Below are 20,609 nucleotides of genomic sequence, written 5' to 3'. Positions count from 1 at the left end.
ACAAAGTACTCAGTAAACATTCGTTGTTACTTTATTTGCCATCCATGATCACATTTGTTCTTTGTCATAAACCTGGAACTCCATCCTCTGGAGGTAGTTGAAGAAACAGGCACAGTGAGGGATAGGATCACACAGGGATTGAAGAACAGGGCCAAAGACCAGAACCCAGGTCCCCTAAATTTAGAGGAATCTAGGCCCTGGGCCAGGATCTGCAGAGCAAGCATGCCTGCCCCAGACTCAGGTCCTCCCTCTCCATCCGCAGCTGCCCTCATGATGGAGGAGCTGAATCCCTACACCAAGATCAGCCCAGCGCTAGGTGCAGAGCGACACTCGGTGGGTGCTGTCACGGGCATCGTCCTCTTGTTGTTCCTCATTGTGGTGCTGCTAGGCCTGTTTGCTTGGCGCCGGCGGCGACAGAAAGAGAAAGGCCGTGACCTGGCGCCCCGTGTCTCCTATACACCTGCCATGAGGATGACCAGCACTGACTACTCGCTTTCAGGTAAGGGCTATGCCCCCAGCGTCCCCTCTCCTACCCCAGGAGGAGCCACATGATATCCTGGGCACCCGGGTTTACTGCTCAACGTGGGTGGTCATGCTTGTAGGATTGCCTGCTGTGGCTCGATGCTCAGACTCTCTTGGAGAGATAGTGGGGGTGGAGAGCAAAAACCTACTTGGGAAAAGTAGATGGGGTTTTATGAGATTGTCATTTCCTGGGTGCCTAGCTCTGAGCAGCTATGTTAGGAGTCTCCTTCCGTTTCCCCAGAGCTTCCTTCCCATCTTTCTCACCAGGCTTTGGTCATAGGAACAGTAACTTTCCTAAACTCTCAAGGGTAACCTCTTCTCAGCCCAGTGCCTGAAACCCTGGGGCTGTTTCCAAGCCCTGTTCCATCTTTGCTTCCTTGTTGAAGGCCTCAGAGCACCCTCCCTCCCAGTTTCCAGAGTTAGAAGGGCCCTCTTAATACATTAGAAGGTGATGGTGTCTGACTTGGGGTGTGGGAGAGTTGAAAGTTTGGGCAATGACCCAGTATGTCCACAAACGTGGTAGTATCTCCAATGGGCATTCTATCTAGAGTCTGAAACAGATGGAGGTGGGGTTTTGGGGCCAGATTCCTTCCTTTCTCCTGAACCTGGGACTGTTGCCTTAGAAGGGAGGCTTTTAGCTTTATATTTAGTCAAACGGAAGAGGTCAAAATGCTCTGAAATTGCCCAAAGCCCTGGGCCACAGGACACTGGGCCTGTCTGGGTAGGCACAAGGATGATCACTTTCTCCAGCTGGCTCCATGCAGCCTCCAGCATCTTGGACTTAGAAAACCAAGATCACATCAGCCCATTCCTGCTAAGTACTGCCCACCATGTGCCCACTCTATGCGAGGTACTACAGGGTAGACAGGGGTAGTCCAGGTGCAGACCCTGCCTTCAAAGAGCTCCTGGCCTACTTGTCTCCCTGGGTTTCAGCCAAAGCAAATATCCCCTGACGAAATCGCAAGCCCAGAGAGGATTAGGGGATTTTCTTCTATGCCTGTAATGAGTAAGTCTGGCCAGTTTTCCCACATCACTCCACTGGAATTCCCCTACACTATGGAGGGGTCCTGGAATCTGTAAGATTCTCAGCTGGGGCTGAGAGGAGAGGGATTCTCTTTATGGCCTCATTGCTGGGAGAGATCTCTGGAAGGAGGCAGGGGAAGCCAGTACAGCCCTATGCAGCAGCTCAGGGACATAGGAGGCTGTCAAAGCCAACACTCCTCTCCATGCTCTAGTTGCTGGGTGCCACCCTCCACACCCGCAAGCCTGACATGCCCTGCAGGGAGGGACACTGAAGAAAGAGGCAAAGTAGCTCTACAGACTTCTGTGGGGGTAGTGGATACCAGAAAGCTTGGGGGATGGGGGACTTAGGTGTCTCTCTTTGCAGAGCACTCCCAAGGCTGCTCAGCTCAAGTGTTAATATTGGAGTGTCTCATGCCAGAGGCAGGGATATGATGGTGTGGCACCTTGTTCTCTTCCCAGATTTGTCTCAAAGTAGCAGCCATGCCCAGTGCTTTTCCAATTCCAGCTACCACGCACTGGCGTGCGGGGGGCCTGCCACCAGCCAGGCCAGCACTCTGGACAGGAACAGCCCCACCAAGGTACCGGGTCCCCGACTCCCCAGCCCCCTACCCACTGTCCTCCCAGGGAACCCTCACCTCTGCCCAAGAAGGAACCACACCCCAGCTGGAGGGTTCATGTAGAACCAACTGCCAATACATTAAACACAGCCCTGTGATCCATAGGACATATAAACACTCTGTGAAGCATTTAACAGGAAGCCAGTAGGTTACATGGAACTAACAAGTGCCATCTAACCAGCAGACATCACATGTAACCAACCTACAGCATCCCTCAATAGGAAATACACCCCCGCACCCGTGTGTAACGAACTGGTACCAAATCATGTGATCGGCACGTAGAGCCTTCTCAGATAACAATGCAGCCATTTTTGCTCTATAACGTATGTAATCAAAACACTGCACCACCTACCACCAATCACTGCAGAGCATTTCCAATACCACACATGCAAACAGCACCTTAGAGAGTAACCACTGGTACTCAGGTACCACCAAGATGCCCTTATATCTGGCAGACACGTCATTGCTACATACCCGCTACCATATTTTGCAATCAGAACCAACACAAGAGACAGGAAACCCAAACATCAGTCGTAGCCAATTCATTGACAGCGAACCCTTCAGGCCTTCAAGGACAGGTGTGCACCAGCCCGGACAGGGTCCACCCTTCGCTGCTCCCAGCATAACCCTGGCTGGTGGCAAGATCTCCTCTTTTAATAAATCACAGGCCCTCAGGCAAGGATGTTTCGGCACACATGGGTAGGGAGCAACAATCCCCCACCCCCACCCCGGCCGCCAGTGGTGTGCCTGGACCTGTACTGGGGAGAGCAAGAGGTTCGGAAATGTCAACAGCCTCAAGTACCAAAAGGTCTGACAGGCTCCCGCTGCACACCTCCTGACACCACCTAAGCATATGCACGCGCACACACACACAGACCCCTTCACACGCATACATATGATAGCAGGACCATGAGGAGGGCAATTGCAGGGCTCCTGGCCTCCTGTACAGGAAAGATGGACAGAAGCAGTTTTCATGTTCCAAGCCTCTGCCCTAGAGCTCTGGGAATCCTTTTATCCTGTGGCCCCACAGAAAATGTCCACCAGTCCACAAGTCTGGTGGCAGTTCAGCTTGAACCCCCTAACATAACACAGGGGCAACCACAGTCAAACCAGAAGGCCAAGGCCACTTTCTGCCACTTGTTCTCAGCCTCAGTTTTCGTATGAAAGGGAAGGGCTGTAAACAGTATGTCCCGAGGCCCCTGTGCAAAGTCTGTAGCCCTCAGCCCCACAGCTTTGGTCCCTCTTCCTGTGTTACTCCTCAGCTTGGACTCTCATTCCCAGCTTCAGCTTTAGGCTTGTCTGAGGAGCTGGAAGCTGAGGGAAGGGAATCTGGATTTTCCTAGTATGAGGCTCTTGCTTATTCACTAGACCCGTATTATCAAGGCTGCAGCAAGTCAGAAACAAATAATGCGAAGGACAAGCCTTTCCCTTGCTCACAGAAGGGAGCCTCTCCCCCACAGGCCAGGTCAGGTAGCAAGGGTGACCACGTTGTGGCAGACAGCCTTAGCACCTCCCTTTGTACTGGCGATGGCCTCAAGTTGCATCTGAGACACTGCCACAGCCAGTTCTCCTATAGCTCAGTCCCACCTAGCTGACCTACTTCCCTGTCAGGGCCAGCCAGCTAGGCTCAGGCCACTTCTTGGCTCTTGGGCAGCCCTGCCCTACTTTGTCCCAAGGGCTGGGAACCCTATAACTTCAGCCAGACAGCTTAGAAGGGGGTAGATTCCACTGCCACTGATCTCAGTCATGCCCTGGTGCACCTAGCTCTTCCTTCCCCTCAATTATCTGAGGTGTAGCTGGGTCAGGATCATCACGGGGTGGGTACGCAAGGCTGGACAAAGTGAAGACTGGGCAGGGGCACCTCGGGAGCAAAGGGATTAACTTGCTCTCCTACTCTCCAAACAGCTCAGTAACAAGTCCCTTGACAGAGACACAACAGGCTGGACCCCCTACAGCTTTGTGAACGTGTTAGGTCAGTAGTGGCTTGAATCTAATCCCCTGCCATCATGTCCCACCTGTTCTCCTTTTTCCACATTGAAAGGGTCTCTGTCCTAGCTCTAAAAGAGGAGGTTAGTAGATGAATCCTGAGCATGGGTTCCCCCAGGGAGAAGGCTTGTGAGGAAACTCAAGCCCTTGTTTTCAGTTCTCATAAGCAAATGAAGCCCAGGATGTCCTTCATTTCTAGTAGGGGAGAGTGGCTATGATCTGTGGACCACAAAGGAGGCAGCTAGGGCCTGGAAATGGGGCTTCCAGATGTGGGCAAGAGATTTATTCACCGTTTGGGAAAGGGACCCTTGCCTGATCCAGGCCCTGCCAAGGTACTCCTTTCCAAGGGCTTCCTTCCTCTGCCCACTGCCCTAGTGGGCATCAATTCCAGTGGTTGGGGGGGTGGGCAGGGGTAGCGAGAGAGGAAAGGTAGATGGCCTCAACTCTAATAGATGCCCTGGCCTTATCCCTCTAGATATTATACATCGGGGCCCTGACTCCTTCCAGCCTGCCCAACCCTGACCCCCTCCATACTCCCCACCCTGCCATACCAGGGCCCTGGGAATAATGGCTCCTCCCTGTCATTCCTCTCACTAGACTCCCATTTCCAGATCAGTGCCCTGGAGGCCAGGTACCCGCCCGAGGACTTCTACATTGAACTTAGACACCTCAGCCGCCCCGCTGAGCCACACTCACCAGGTTAGACCCCCCAGCCCTACCCTCTACCCACTGGGCTCCCTAGGCTTTCCTAACAGCTCAGACCCAGCACCTGCCCTACCTCTTCCTGCCCCTTGACTCACCTGCATGGTCCCAGAACTCTCCCTTTTGGGCCCTCCTCCTTCCCAACATGGTTAGTCTATAAACCCAATCCCGTATCTAAAGGAAGCTTGCCTGGATTCATCCCCATCACCCCTTCTGCTCCTGTCATGGTCAGTGGGTGTGGACAAACTGACGGGTATTACGTGAAAGGGACACAACATAATTGTACTCCCTACAGGCCACAGAATACAACCCTAAACCACTGAGAAATGACTTGAGGATGGGAACACCTTTGGGGTTCTCTGAGCCCTATGAGTGTGGATGACAAGCCTGGTGTCCTCCAGAGAGAGAGACCCTAGACCCACCAGTGGCTCAGGTCAAGCTCTCCCAGATCATACGGTAGGGTTGTCAAGCAGGGATCTGGAGAGGCTGGGGTTAAGATGTGCCCACCGTCATCCTCTCTGCTCTGTATTAAGCTCAAGCTAGTGGCTTAGGGAAGATGAAAAAAGCAGACTTGCAAAGTCAGTCCTGCTGTGGGAGGATGTGGAGTTATAGAAATAGGTACCATAGGAACTAAGCATAAGAAATTAACAGAGAATACAGCCTCCCTAACAAGTGGCCTCTCAGGCAGGACCTTAGTATACTGGAGAACCCTCGGGCTCTGGCTGGTTTCTAGAGCTCAAGGAAATGCAGCTCTGCCAACCCTGGGTGCAATAGCACTAAGAAGCATGAAGGTTCTGAATTTATCTGCCTGCTGAGCAGCTGTGGGCTGCAAAGACTCTGAGTCTGCACCTAGGAGTCTGTGTTCTTGGCTGTGGGTCCCCTGGCCGCGTCTAGACCTTTCAATAACCTCACCAAATAAAACCATTTACCACCCCCCCACACACACACACCTTCCTCCCACCCCTGCCACACACGCATACTACCACCATGCTGTATGTCTTTCCCCAGGGGCGCATGGTCTGGGCTCAGCCCAGATTTCTCCCCGCTTCAGAGATGTACACTGTACAGTGTAGCCAGAGCCACCCCATGCTATCATTTTGTGGCTTACACTAAGGCAGGCTGGTGGCTAATGGAAGAGAATACTTAGGGAGATCCAGTTTCTAGTTCATGTAGTGTCAGACAAGTCACTGCCCCTCTTTGGGCCTCAGTTTCCTGGACAAGTTAACAGCCTCAGGGAGGGTGAAGGAAGCCCTTGTCTAGTATAAAGGGATGCCAACTGATGCCAGAGATACACACTGCTAATCTTATTTCTGAAGGGCACAGGTACCTATAGGCCTTTTAGGAGAATAGCAAACCAGAAGAAAACTTGGACTGGTTCTGCCTTACCAGTCAGTAATGTGGGGAAGGCAGGCAGATTAAAACAGATTCGTACAAACTGAATTTAGGAACTCAGTGGAGGAGGTAATGGTATGGGGATGTATCTAAACAACATTGGGTTGGCCTTCAGTGTCCAAAACAGGGAGAGCCGAGTGGAGTCATATTGTACTTCAGTAATTACTTGATGCATACCTTGCCTGATAGTATGTCCTCAGTTAAAAGCTGAAAAAAAAAAAAATGGACTTTGAGCAAGAGTCATCGCAGTTCTCAACCTAAAAATGCCAGACAGCTTCTTTTCTGGTATCACCAGCAACAAAGAACCTGAGCTTGGTCCCTGAAGTTTAATGTCCTGCCTCTGGCTACAGCTTTAGGACCATGCATTGTAGGAGCTGGATAAACTGACAGCCAAAAGGGAGAAAAATCCTTCCGGATTAAGAACACTAGTAATGCTTTTCAAAGACAACTCTCAATTATATATAAATGGTCCACTCCCCAAAATGGGTAACTAAGACAGCGGACCATGGAGGGGAGTGATTATATCCTGGAAAGATGACTAATCAAGAATCTCAGCCACCAGTCCCCTTCCCTCTCTGGTTCCCTTCAGTCAAGCTTCAGATCCAGGAGAGGAGGCAGGACCAGAGCTGAGAGGTAAGAAACAGTCTTCAACGCCATTCTAAGATCCAAAAGAACTGGGATTTGGAATGTCATGCACCCCTTCCCTAAGCTAGAACTGGCCCTGATTCATTCCTTGTCCCTGTACTTCTGGAACTTGGAACTTCACCTATAGTGACTGCAGATGGCATGAGAACTGCCTGTGACCACCTGGTGGAAGAGGGAGACACACCCCTCAGAGTAAGGTTAAAGAGGAAGCAGGCGGCACATGCCAGGGGGCGCTGTAGCTCACCACTAATGCTTCTGAACCCTGTAAGAATTCCTGCATGGTCCAAATGATTTAGAGTAGATTAAACCCAGAATAATCCTCTAGCACTAAAAAACTAATTTAATGGGTAGGGGAGGGAGAAAAAAAAGGCAAGAAAAAATAAAGCAAAAACATATGCGGTCTAAGTAAGTATCACTCACCCCATTTCTCTCTTTATACTATTTTAATGCAGGTGCTTGTGGAATGGATAGACGTCAGAACACATACATTATGGACAAAGGCTTCAAAGGTAGAGTATCCAATCCTGACGCCCCATTAGAAAGGGCTTAGCAAGATAAACAGTACAGATGTGAAATGACCAGGAATTCTACCAGAGAGACACTGCGCACATCCCTTACCTCACTCCCCCCCAAAGTAAAAAGACCACAGGACCTGGGGCTGCTGGGTAGCTCTGCTCAGGAGGAGCAATCATAATAATAATGAATTTATATTTCGATTTAAGTTGCACCTGCTTAGCAAGCGCTTCTGGGTTTTTTATAGATGCCAGCTAAATGTCTTCGGAAATGTAGAATGTCATTAACCAGCCAATTAGTATGAGTTAAATTGATTATAAATTCTGAAATAAAGTCAATCTACCTGCCCCAGAGGCCTCCTGTCGTTGTGCTGGCGAGGACTGCCACCCTGCACCTGCTGGCTTTCTGGAGCACAAGGAATGAAAATAATACCTAGCGTTAATACTGTATGGCACTGCACCCTCGAGATCTCTGCCCCTGAGAGCGGGGAGGTCGGGACTAATCCCAAGCACATGGGAACTGTAAGTTGGATCATCCTTCTAGGAAGTCTGTAAGTGAAACCAAGGATGAAGGTCAGGTCCTGCCCTCGGCTTAGGCTCTACGTTTCAATAACAGAATGTGTGAAATAGGTGGCTTTGGAACTATGTCACTTACTACTTTATTAAGTATTAACTGTGACCCTAGACTGGGAGCACTCCAAGGCCCAGTTTCCTCATCTGCAAGGTCAGGGTAATTATGCCTATCCTGTAGTCTAATGACTATCCTAATGTCTAATAAGATTATTATGAGTATCTAATAAAAATCAGATGGGAAGTGTTTTTTGCCTCTTCTAAAGGGTTGTACTAATGTAATAGGGCTGTCCTTTTGTCTCTGAGGTCTATTTAGGAGTCTCAGCCACGCTGAAAGAGACGATCAACAGCAAAGATCCCAGTGGCTATCACAGATCTAGCCGTGCACCAAGACCACCTGGAAAGCTTCTTAAACATACAGAGGTCCACACCCCCTATTGCCAAGACTCTGAAGGAGTAATCTAGAGTCCTGGAGTCTCCATTTGTTATTAGTACTTCAGGGCATTCTTAGGCAGCATATGTCATCCAACTAATACTTGGGAACCACTTGCCTAGACTGACCCAGATTTCCTGGATTACTGTTCTGGTTTTTCAGACTTAGCCTTAGTTATACCTGAGCCACAACCATTTCCTCACCAAGGAGAGCCAGTCATCTGTAGCCATCAGTGGAATGGTTATCAGCAGTGGAGCGAGCTAGGGGTCGTTCTGAGCAAGAGAGCAGGAAGGGTCTCCATGAACATGTCAGGATGTGTAGCCCAAGAGAACAATCTGAGAACAGGAGGTCAGTCACCTCTTGGCTTCTGGACAGCCAAAGTTCACTACTCTCTTGGGAACATCAATTCTGGCCATTTTCTGTGTATTGACTCAAACCATCCAAATGGAGGTAAGCACCATTACCATAGTGAATAATACAGTGGTGAGGTGAAGCTAAGAAGAGAAAGCTTTACTGTTTTATCACTGTGACCCAAGACCTCTCAGCTTCTTTCTCAAAGAGGTGTGGGGACTGTGCAGAAAGATCTCTTAAGAGACTTTCCAGCTCCGAAAATATGCATGACTCAAGCATGAGTAAGCTCAGACAGGCCCAGACAGTTCAATAAATGAGCACATAACTCTCCTATGCACTTCGTTGTTCCGTGCATTGCGATTAGGGTGACTGCTTTCAGACTCGAAACCGTAAATGTGTAACAAAGCTAAGGAGGGCAGTGTCTCTGCCTCAGCGTCATTCATTCCTGTTTTGTGGGATCATGTATCTGAGCCCGTAAGTGCAGGGAAGGCCAGATTTTGTTTCACCACTGACTATAATCACTCCTTAAATTAGAGAGATAAGCAGGCTGCCTAGGTACATATGCCAACAGAGGCTGGGAACCAACACACCAGAACAAGAGAATTCAAGAAGAGGAAAATGAAATGTCACAGTTTGGAACTTTACAGAAATACTTATCAAAGACATGGAATAAATCCCACTAACTGGCTGATAAACAAACATTTAATAAACTAGTCTGGACCAGGAACGAAATTACTTCCTAAAACTATTGGGCTAAACCAAATGAGACCCATTAAGAGTGAAGAGTCTGAGTGCTCTCTAAACTCAATGGGCAAGACCCTGGCCTGGAAGTTTTGGATTCGAGTCCTAGTTCTTACTGTGTGTGGCACTGACTGGGTCACACTGTTATTTCCTGGGTTTGATTTTTCTACCTCCATTAGAACGATGAGGTTTGTTGTACTAGCACCATTTCTACGGCCCCCTCCATGTCCTAATTCAGCCAGTGCTCCTTCTTGCCCTTGTTACTTTTCTTCAGCCCTCCGCTGTCATCCCAAAGTTGAACACCACCATGCACTACTTGCTGCGCTAACCCCATTTTACCTCTAAACATCTGTCCATCTCCCCTTCCCCCCTCAACACAATGATACTGTAACAAACTGCCTTAATGTTTAATTCCCTGTCAGGCATTTTAAAGTGCTACAGAAGAAATCCTCCCTGGCACTCTCCTTCACCTTTATGATCCTGAAATCCTGAATCCCACTGGTGCTGCCACAGGGAAGCCACCTGTATGCTCCTTGTTAATCCAGCCTCCACGGGTCTCCTTGCAATAACTTTGGGTTCCCAGATAGTGAGGAGTCCAGTGACATCCTGAAAACTATTTTTAGCCAGTGTAGTTCTCCTTCTGACTCTGAAATCTCCCTTTTCTTCTCACCATATCCTTGTCTCTCAATGAAGTGAAGAATGCTAACCTAGGGCCCAGGAAGAGAAAAGGCATTGTGGCTTTCTAATAATAGTCATAGGCTGAGAAGAAACATGTTCAGTGCCGGGGTTTTCCCCAAGTGTGAAATACTGACTTTACCTAGATGTTTGGGTGAACCTGAAAGTTCCAGTCCCACTCACTAGGTGGCCTTGGAAAATCATTTCCCCTCTCTGGATTTGCTGCTTCCTTTATAAAATGAATGTTTTTAGGCTCATTCCAAAGCCCCTTCAGCATCTGAGGGTAAGAAGACTGTGTGTGATTTGGGAGAGGTGGGAATAAGGTGAGAACAAACAGCAAGGCATTACAAAGCTAAACCTTCAGTCCTGATGCTAATTACAGGCCTTGGAGTAGTGACTCCCCAAAGCTTAAGTAGCTTTGGTGGATGCTTCCCCAGTCCTTGCAAAATGCCCCAAGGGCAGGGACTGGTTGGGGGGGCGGGGCTATAAAAAGACGAGGAAGTATCTCAGAGGGGCTGGTTGCTCTTCCCCTACCCCACCCTCCCTGAGGGCAGGCAGGTAGATGACTCAGCTGAAGAGACGAATAGCTTTCTAAAGTGTAAGTTTTCCACCTAGCCCTGCCCTTTCCTCCCTCCAGTTCCCACAAATAGAATCCAGATTATTCCATAATCCAACACCCTCTTCTGACCACCTCAAATCACAACACAGAATTCTCCATCCTTTCTTTCCCTCTGGTCCCTTTATGGAAGGTACAGCTTCAGGAGAAACAAATCCCCTCCCCCAAACCCAACTTCTCTTTTATTCACTTAGGGCATCCCCTATTGCACAGCAGTCTATTTGCAGTTGTCCCCCTTATCTGTAGTTTCTCTTTCCTCAGTTTCAGTTAGCCCATAGTCACATGATCAAGGTCAATAGTGGCCCGTCACAATGCCTACCTAGGCCGTTCACCTCACCTTACCATCTCACATCACAAGAAGGGTGAGTATACAGTACAATAAAGTATTTTGGGAGACCCCATTCATATAACCTATCACATTATAATTGTTCTATTAGTACTGTGTTTAATCTAACTGTGCTTAACTTACAAATTAAACTTTAGCATAGGTATGTACGCATAGGAAAAAACAATATATAGAGGATTCAGTACTATCTGTGGTTTCAGGAATCCACTAAGGATCTTGGAAAGTATCCCTGCGGATTGGTGGGGATGGGGAGACTGCTATATACTCCCAAACTTGAAGGCAGCCTTTTCTGGTGGAAATAAGAAGAGGGGCACGACTAGCTGACGGAGGATCTGCTCTTTGAGCCATAGCTTCAAGACTCCCCACTGCCCTAACTCAATCAATCATGGGATTATCCACAAAAAGCTTAGAGCCTGGCCTTTGTCAGCAGGGCTTGGCCCCACTGATAGAAGGTATTCCTTGCTGAGGGTAAGGGGAGGCTGTTATAGGTGTAATTTGCATTTAGAAATCTAGAACGGGAGGACGGGTAGTAATATGTAAGGGGAAAACACTATGATTGGATATAGGAGAAGATGGGTTGAGCCCTAACTTAACTACTTACTAACATTAGGTACACTTTATGAGCTTCAGCATCCTCATGACTAAAGTAGTAATCATAGCCCTTTCTGCCCAGCCCTCTTCATAGATGTAACAAGTTTCAAATGACCTAACTGGAGTCAATATACTAGAATAAGGGCCACATTTTCTGTCACTATTCCTCAGCTTTCAGAAAACATGCAACTAAGGTAGCCACCAATCAAAGTAAAAGGATGTGCCAGGGTGGGGAGGAGAGGAAGGTATAAAGAAGACTTTTCACTCAGGAGAAGATAGCCCTTCTATAAGCAGTTCTAGTCCTCAGCTTCCAAACCAGCAGCTCTGGGTCATACTGCCTTACTCTTTGGCTACCAAGTTCAGAGAACCCAAAGTGGGACCCATGCTAGGCTTCCTGGATATATCCCCAGCCCCTGTACTAAGAAACAAAGTACTCACTAGAAGCAACTTCATGTGGCTCTGGGCAAACTGTGGCCTAGGACCACCCATAACCCAGTTTCCTCATACGAGCCTCACCAGCACCTGGGCCTGCTCACTGTCCAGCAAGAATGTTTTCTCCTACTCCTCTCTAGGGCTCTATGCTAGAAAGAGGCCACAATCTGAGATGCGACCAAGGTCAACATCTACCCGTGGGCCAGGATGAGAAGGAAAATGCTGAGCCTGGTTGTGGAGCTCACTCTGCTACTGACAAGCAGTGTGACCTGGGGAGGTCACTTCCACGATAAGCCATGGTTTCCTCATAAGGAGTAAAAGGGAAGGAGAGAATTAATTATGGCTTTAGCTACATTGCAGGTATTAGGAATACCTGACTGAACTAATGGGAAAATGTACTTTTGTACAAGACTGAGGAAATGTTACCTGCTGAAACATCCATAACCCCATACTCAGTAAAGTAAATCCCCTCCCAACCAGTCACATGTTGTAGGCGAGAACACTGCTAGTGGTGACACACAACTCAACTGTCAGCCACATGGAATGTTCTGATGTCCCAGGACCTAGTCACCCCTTGAGTTACAATGATCCCTTTATTATTATTATTATTATTTTTTACATTTTCATCAATCTCATAAGCTGAAGGCAGAGCATGTGATGGTTCTAGTGGAAGACTGTCCAAGAATTTCACCATCTGCTACCACTTAACAGAAATTCAGAGCTGAGAAATATAGAAATTTCACCATCTGCTACCACTTAGCAAAATTTAGACCTCTGAAGACCACTCATTACTGTCGAGCCCCTACAATTCCATGCTTATTTCTAAACCCCTTGGCTGGCAGATCGTCACAGAACAATGAGGGCCAGAGTTGGCCAGATTACAAAGAATCTAGTGCTTTTTCCAGGCAAGTCTTGTGAGCTACAAAAGGCAGTGATCTTCCCAAAAGGGGAAAATGGCATAGAGGTTGAAGGAGGGGCTCCCCTTCCCTTCTGGGACTCCCCATCACTTCCTTCCTCCAGTGAGCTACGGTTAGCCTCATATTTGGAAACTAGTCTGCATCCTTTTGTACCCAAACACAGCCTGAAATGTTGGGGAAAATGTACCTGAGAGGCAGCAAGAGAGGAAACAGGAGTTCTAGTATCAGAAGAAGATACTGCTAAAATTGGTTTCCATTAGCATTCATAAGTACTGGAACAAGTGACCCCAGAAGATGCAATGGAAGGCTTACTAGACAACAGGAACTTTCCAAAGGCTAGCCTGACACCCAGGTGCTTTTTACACCTCTATTACACTTCTGCCTCCCCCAGCTCTGATCACAAGCTTCTCACGAGCAGGGATGCTGCGGAGTTTGCTGCTTATTAAAGGTTGCCAAACTGCTGGCACCTGTGCCAAATCACACACCTATTTCTTCTGAATCTAAGTTTCTTATCAAAAAGAATTCAGAGGAAGAATGGTATCACAGAACCAACACAGGCCAAGGAGTCCAAGGCATGCAGTCAAGCCTTGGCCTGCCACTTATGAGCTTACAGGACATTAGCCAAGTCACTTTTATCTCTCTGGGCCTTCATCCTATAAAATGCAAAGTATCTACTATCTTTGTAGGATTTTGTAAAAAATTAAATAATAGATGTGAAAGCACATTATGAGTATCTTGAATTAATCCCCTTCTGGTTCTGTACCTGAATACTATGAATAAAAATGTCTCTATCCCTCCAAAAACAAAAGTTTCTTTATGAAAAGAACACTGCCTACCTAGAAAAGCACTCTTCAACACATTTAAAGAAGGAAATCTTGGATTATCATAGGCTTTTACAGATCCAGGATCCTGAAGGCACATCAACTGCAATCTGTTTCTGGTACTGAAATTAAGTCTGTGTCCTTGTATGTCCTAAGAAATCTCTCTTGCCTTACAGATTACATGAAAGAATCCGTGTGCAGTTCTAGCACTTGTTCCTTGAATAGCAGTGAAAACCCATACGCCACAATTAAGGACCCACCCATCCTCACCTGCAAGCTTCCAGAAAGCAGCTATGTAGAAATGAAGTCGCCTATGCACAGGGGGTCTCCGTACACAGATATGCCATCCTTGTCGACATCTAATAAAAATATATATGAAGTTGGTAGGTGTCTCAAATAAGTAACTTAGTGAAATCAGGGAAATAGTGCAGCATATGAAGTAAAAATAAGCCCTCTCCATTCACCCTGTCTTGAAAACACACCCTTCTTTTGTTGCCTTTTAAGGAATCCAAGGTGAATGGTCTTGCCCAGGATCACCCTTCTCTCTCATGCAAGACATCAAATTCCCATGTCAACTCTGCTTTAAAAAGAAATACTAGGATTACTATAAAGCAGAAATGCTGGGGGGTGGGGAAATCAGTGGGCACACACACTTCAGATGATTGCTGATACAAATTCCAGTTTAAAAAGAAAATCAGAACAGACATTTGCAAGCTTCTAAATCACCCTCTTCTACCTTCTCCCAGTTTTACCTATGTCCCTGGGCTTATTGGGAAGACCCCTACCTCTAGGATATTCCAAACCTCTTGGTTTTGATCAGGGCTTGGAATTCTGATAGTACACTCACTTAAGTTTTCCATTTCGTGAGCAAGCCTCAATCCTAACCCTCAAGTATTTACCACACATCTATAAATCCCTGGCTTCTCTCCCTATCCAGTTAAATAGAACTCTGTTCCCCTCAACAGGCCACCAAAGCTAATCTGTTCTCTGAACTCATTTTTCACTATATTCCTTAGAGCCCACTATCAGTGTGGTCCAAGAAGGCCGCGGTCCTAACTCCAGCTATATCCAGAATCCATACGACCTACCTAGGAACAGCCATATTCCTGGTCACTATGACCTCCTCCCAGTCAGACAAAGCCCTGCCAATGGGCCCTCCCAGGACAAGCAGTCTTGAGAGAGAGAAGTCTCTCTCTTGCAATGTGCTCTGCTGAACATTCTGACTCTGAAAGAAGACAGTCCCTTGATACAGACTGACTCCACCTGCGTGTTAGTTATTATTTCCATCTGGAACTAAAGAAGAGCTTCCAAGTGGGACTGGGTAACTGTTCAAATGGTCTGTTCACAAGGGCAAATCCTATCACTCACCCACACCTAACCCCAAATGCCCAGGATTACATGATCTTTTAAAACACTTAAGACCCAGCTACTCATCAACATCAGCTAAATATAGATATTGATATACTTAATCCTCTGAAACATGTCGCCTATTAGGAAGCATATAAGCATAGGTTTCACGAATCTTCCTGGAGGAAAAGGGGAACTTGGGAGGGATAAGAATTACTTTAAAGCTCCTGAAATGTGTATGTGCTTTTGATTGCTGTTACCATCAACATCTGTTTTATTACCTAAGGTAAATAGCACACAGACATAAAAAGCGTGCTGTTATCAATCCTAAAGTACCTGTACATCTATGTCCGATCTGTAAAATTGCAAGTCAAGATTATGGTATATAGTCTAATACTGACAATTTCAATTTTTTAAAATAAGACTTTAGAAAATGCAAACTAACTTTCCTTCTTCTGCCCTTCATGGTAGTAGGAGGAGAAGTTTCCAAAGTACAGCAGCCTCTTTCAGTCTACAATGATTTCTAGGCCAGCTTTACCAAATCTTACTGATTCAAGGTTCAAGAACATTGCCAAGTCATGCCTAGCCTGGTCATAGCTCTTCAATCCATCCAACACCTGAGTCATGCCATGTGAAACAGAACTCTTGAGATGATGCCTTTAAGCAAGCAGTCACAGACTGGTAAGGATGAAGTATCCCTAAAAACAGCTATTTGGCCTCCCAAATTTATTTGGCTGGCATTCCTTGACTCAGGAGAGTACTTGTTTTCAAGCATTTCTTCATAAATCTTGAGCCTGATGTAGTATAGAACCTAAAAGTGTAGAAGAAATTAGATAAAAGTGGATATAGCAAGTTTAATAAGCTGCTTAAAAGTACATGATGCTTTTTGATGGAACTAAATGAACAGATGGACTGTAGTCAGTTGCTGTAACCTGATGTAAAACTTTACAGAAAACAGCAAATAAGGATATGAAGTACTTCTACCTTAAAACCACCACCTACTGAGATGGCCAAAAACGTATTACAATGAGCTAATTCTCCAGATCCCAGTACTTAGACATGTCCATACCTTCCACTACTAAACAGGTAAACTGGGGCTCAGTTTGAGTCAAACTGGAGCCAACTCCCAAGCCCTAAAAGAGAGAACCTTCTCACAAGAATTAAAGACCAGAAGGGCAAAGCGAGGAAACTAATGGTCACCCCTATACCACTCCGTCCTCTGATAACAGCCAGCCAGTAAAAAAATACTTCCAAAAAGGTAAACAGAAGTGGAACTAAATGACTGAGAAGCTGGAAGAGCAACTACAGCAAAGTGTGGGAATCCTGAAGCCCTTGATACAACCCAGAAGTCTGCCATGGAACCCATTAGCTGGGGCAATGACCAGAAAGGCAAGAAAATCAATACATGAGTAAATCCCCCTCCCTCACTTCACTAACGGCTTAAGCAAATTTCACTGTTAGGGGAAAACATAGAATACTTACATGAATGCTGCATGCGTGCATGGGAGCAAGTGATCAGCAACAGCAAACTTCCTTTCCACAAAAGCCTTATGAAATATAAATATTAGAAAATTCCTTTGTAGACCCAAGTAAATATTTCTCATACATATGTAGAAAGGAATAGAGATAAGAGACTTACCTCAGTATTTCAGAGCAGCAAGTGCTCAATTATCTTTGTAAAGCAAGGAGCAAGAAGCATGGCGAAGTCAGACCAGCCAGGACAAACTTCATCTCAATCCCAGGCTTTGCCTTCGTCCCCTACCCCGCATGCACAGTACTGCTGCCTGGCACACTGCAAATAAGCAGCATCATGCAAGTTTCAAGTGTCACCTCTTGTTTGCTGACTATCTTATGAGCAAGATTCAGCAAGAGGGAGCATGGTGGAGCTGCTAACGCACAGGGTCAAGAGAATTGAGTGTTACTTGCCCTCTCTGGGCTCCTTTCTTTCTCATGTATTAAGGGGAGGGGGGAAGGAAAGAGAGGTACAGAGCTCTAATAATCCTCTGGCTCTGGCATTCTATGACCGTTAAAGAAATGTAATACAACTCAAATTAGGCAATACAGAGGAGAAGGGAAAGGCAGAGGGTGTGATTCATCTATGGTGACAACAGTTGCCTTCACATATCTAAGAGTTACTGGTAAAAGACATTTCAATCTTACAGAGCAACTGTTAGGAACTTCTGTCTAGCACTATCACACATGGGTTATGGTCAACCTAAATATGTGCACTGTGTATTATATTGGCAACTTGGAAAGATCTGTTTATTTTACAGAAACCAGTTTTCACTCAGTGATGTGCATTCAATTCAAATGAATAAAGAAAACACTATTATTGTACAATAGCTAAGTGATACTATGAAATGGCAATACTTTTTTTAAAAACCCAGATTTGTAATATATTTGTTCACTGTGCAAAGGGACCATACCTTGTACAAAATAAAAGGAATTTCTCAAACTAATTTAACAAGAATGCCTACTGTTGTGTTGCACATTGAAAAGATGTCTATAATCTACAACTTAGGTTTAAAAGGTAGAACTAAACTACATTTTGTGTAGTCACTTTAGGCAGCCAGAGAAGTGAAAATTATCCCAATAGACGCTTGACAATAAAGTGAACAAGTTCTACCATATTTATAACAAGAGTCTCTTGCTTTAAAGTAATGAATGGGAACAACACATTCTTGTCTAAAAATTATTGAAAAATCTCATACACATCAAATGCTCAGATAGAGAATTTCTCTGCTTTCACAAAGATTTAAACTCAAAGGCAACTATTATAGCCTGTGCTCAGCTCCAGAGGCACAAAGGTACTTCTATGGAATGGAATAAAAGCAAGTGTAAGGCCTATCTAATTTGCATACATACAATGAATAGCTTTCCACTAGTAGAAGCTATCACCCAGTATATTACTGTGGGTGCATGTTTTAGGACCTTTTAAAACATAACCTTGTGACCTCACTGGTAAAGAAACAGCAGGATTAATTTTGTAGTAAAACACGGATGCTAAAAAAAATAGCTCACTGGATGCTTTCAAATTAAGTTTAAAAATTTTTCTTCATACCTGCAAAATTTGTACATAATCCTATTTAAGTCAACCTAAGCCTTTCAGCTTGTCAGTTCACAAGGCTTACATGACACTCAGAAATTATTCCCAATGTTTAACCAGGAATAACACATTTTTGTTAGAGACTAATAAGACTCATTCAGAAATTATCTAAGACAATTCTCAAGGGCTGGAGCTTGATATCTCAGTGAAAGACAAAGCATGATCAAGAGTTATAAGGCTAAAGGCTAAAAAAATTTACTGAGAATAGTGGTATTAGATTATGACTTGTGAGGTTCAGAATACTACCCAATACCATATATGATAACCTAAGGCTACAGGTTGGATACTCAACACAGAAGATTCAAGAATGACACATTCTATGAGCCATTCATCTAACCGGAAGATGGTAGAAGAGGCTCATTTAATCAGTATACGACAACACGGGAGAATCTTTCTCAGAAGGGATGGATGGATACACAGGGATTCATTATACTGCCATTTGTACTTCTGTAAAATTGTTTTATAATATTTACATACCCATAATTTTATGTAACTTTTAATTAAAATATTTTTTAGTCTGAATGGTAATCCTCAGACTATAGCTCCCCAAGCTAAACTAGGATGAATTCTAGGATTAACCCCCTCACTCTTTTAGATGTTCCTTCTTTATTGTTCTGACATGGAATAGCAGGGGGAATAAATATTAGAATATAAATACGAACAAAGCACATTCCCATGCTTATGAATCTTACAATTTAGCAATTACAAAAGGGCAGAGATAAATGGAGGGTCCTAGTTATTAGCAGGATACTGATTATACATTTTCTTCCCTGACTTGCAGAGCTAGGAAGACTCAAGAGCAATGGTACAATCCAAACCCACAGAAAGGGAAAGCTCTAGTCTCCAGTGACACACTGTCAGATTCCCTCGTCAATTCCAGCTTCTACCTCCTAAGCCATTGATTGTCTAGTCCAGCAGATGGCCCTCCAGAACCTTGGAGAGGAGAATGTATAAGGACTGCCATCTTAAAGATCTTGTATTTAGGCATCCACATAAATGTAAAATAAAACCAGTAACTGATGATCCTAGTAGAGCCTGCATTATTGGTTTCATATCCAAGGTAGTCTGCAGAAATAGTATTGCTTCCTGGGACTTTCTGCACTCTTCCATTTCAGGCATGACCTATAATATTCTTAGGGGTTTATGAAGAAATGCTTTGGTATAGAGACTAGTACAAGGGTCAGTAACTTCTTAAAGACAAGGATCTGTACCGCTTCCCAAGAGAGAGGTATCCTGAGACTGGAAGCAGTCGAGGGAAATGAATCTAAAAGCAATACTCTTACTCACTGGCATTAACAGGCAAGTTTAGTTCACTGACTCAAAGAAAAGGAATCCTATCGGCTACTAATTTTCACGATCATCCTGGTACTGGTAACAGAGTAGCTAACAGCAAATATTACAGGACATCTATGCTGGGACCTATCAATAATATTAACTGAATTCAAATGGTTAGACTACTAAACTAACAACCAAATAATGCCATTTGTATCTTGTGTATTTTGCCACAAAAACCTATACACTTGGACTTAGTCATAGGTTCTCCTGGACAGCTAGCTCTATGGACTGTTCTACCTTCTTACAGATTTCTATAAGAGGTAATAGTAAAAAAAAAATTAAACACAAATATTTTAAAAGTTCTCTCACCCAGACATGAATATATTTTCAAAGTATATTATTAAAAGCCAGCAGAATTTTAACAGAAGCCAAAACAAGCAGTTCTCAATTTACAGTTGACAAAGCAGCCCAAGTGCTCCTCCCCCCTTAGCACATGATACTTCGATGCATATTTTTGAAAATGACAGTCATTTTGCAAATGTTCTGAAAGCTTTCATCTTATGGAATACAGTTAACATGGAAATAATGATAACATTTTAATCAAGTTATTTTAAGACCAAAAACATTTTGCGAAGAAGTGCTTTTTACTTTTACTATTAAACTTGACTTCAAATTTGTAACAATTTAGCTTTAGTACCTGTAGAGTTCATTCACAGAAATACTGAACTGGAGCTGGGATGAACCCCAGAAATAATCTAACCCATTCCCCTCACTAACTGGAAGAAGGTGAGGCTCAGAGAGAAAAGACTAAAAGATCTGTGACTAGAATCCAGGTCTTTGTCACCCAGTTCAGTGCTCTATTATACCTGCTACTTTCAGTCTTAAACTCAAAGAGTTTAGCACACTTTTTAATGTATACCTAGTATCAGATGTCCTTTGAGATACTCTTTCTCTATCCTCCAACTCAATTTTCAACGAAATGGATGCTT

The 20,609-nt window shown here is 45.1% G+C and overlaps 1 protein-coding gene across 4 annotated transcripts in view; it reads left to right on the top strand.

The window, feature by feature from the left end:
• Nucleotides 1–17,698, top strand: part of MEGF11 (multiple EGF like domains 11) — a 222,819-nt gene extending 205,121 nt beyond the window's left edge. For 2 of the 4 annotated variants that reach the window (XM_045067570.1, XM_045067571.1), the window contains exons 19-24: nt 263–499; nt 2,005–2,123; nt 4,068–4,134; nt 4,746–4,847; nt 7,340–7,396; nt 14,069–17,698. In XM_045067570.1, the coding sequence (XP_044923505.1) occupies nt 263–499; nt 2,005–2,123; nt 4,068–4,134; nt 4,746–4,847; nt 7,340–7,396; nt 14,069–14,292 (806 nt within the window). In that variant the 3' untranslated portion in view covers nt 14,293–17,698. The remainder of the gene's footprint in view (nt 1–262; nt 500–2,004; nt 2,124–4,067; nt 4,135–4,745; nt 4,848–7,339; nt 7,397–14,068) is intronic. The other 2 variants (XM_004758645.2, XM_045067572.1) reach the window with 2 other exon arrangements.
• Nucleotides 17,699–20,609: the final 2,911 nt, after the last annotated feature.

This window comes from Mustela putorius, unplaced genomic scaffold (assembly GCF_011764305.1).
Source record: "Mustela putorius furo isolate JIRA1106 unplaced genomic scaffold, ASM1176430v1.1 tig00003896_pilon_pilon_pilon, whole genome shotgun sequence".
Classification (NCBI taxonomy): domain Eukaryota; kingdom Metazoa; phylum Chordata; class Mammalia; order Carnivora; family Mustelidae; genus Mustela; species Mustela putorius.
This window is presented reverse-complemented; position numbering and strand designations above follow the sequence as displayed.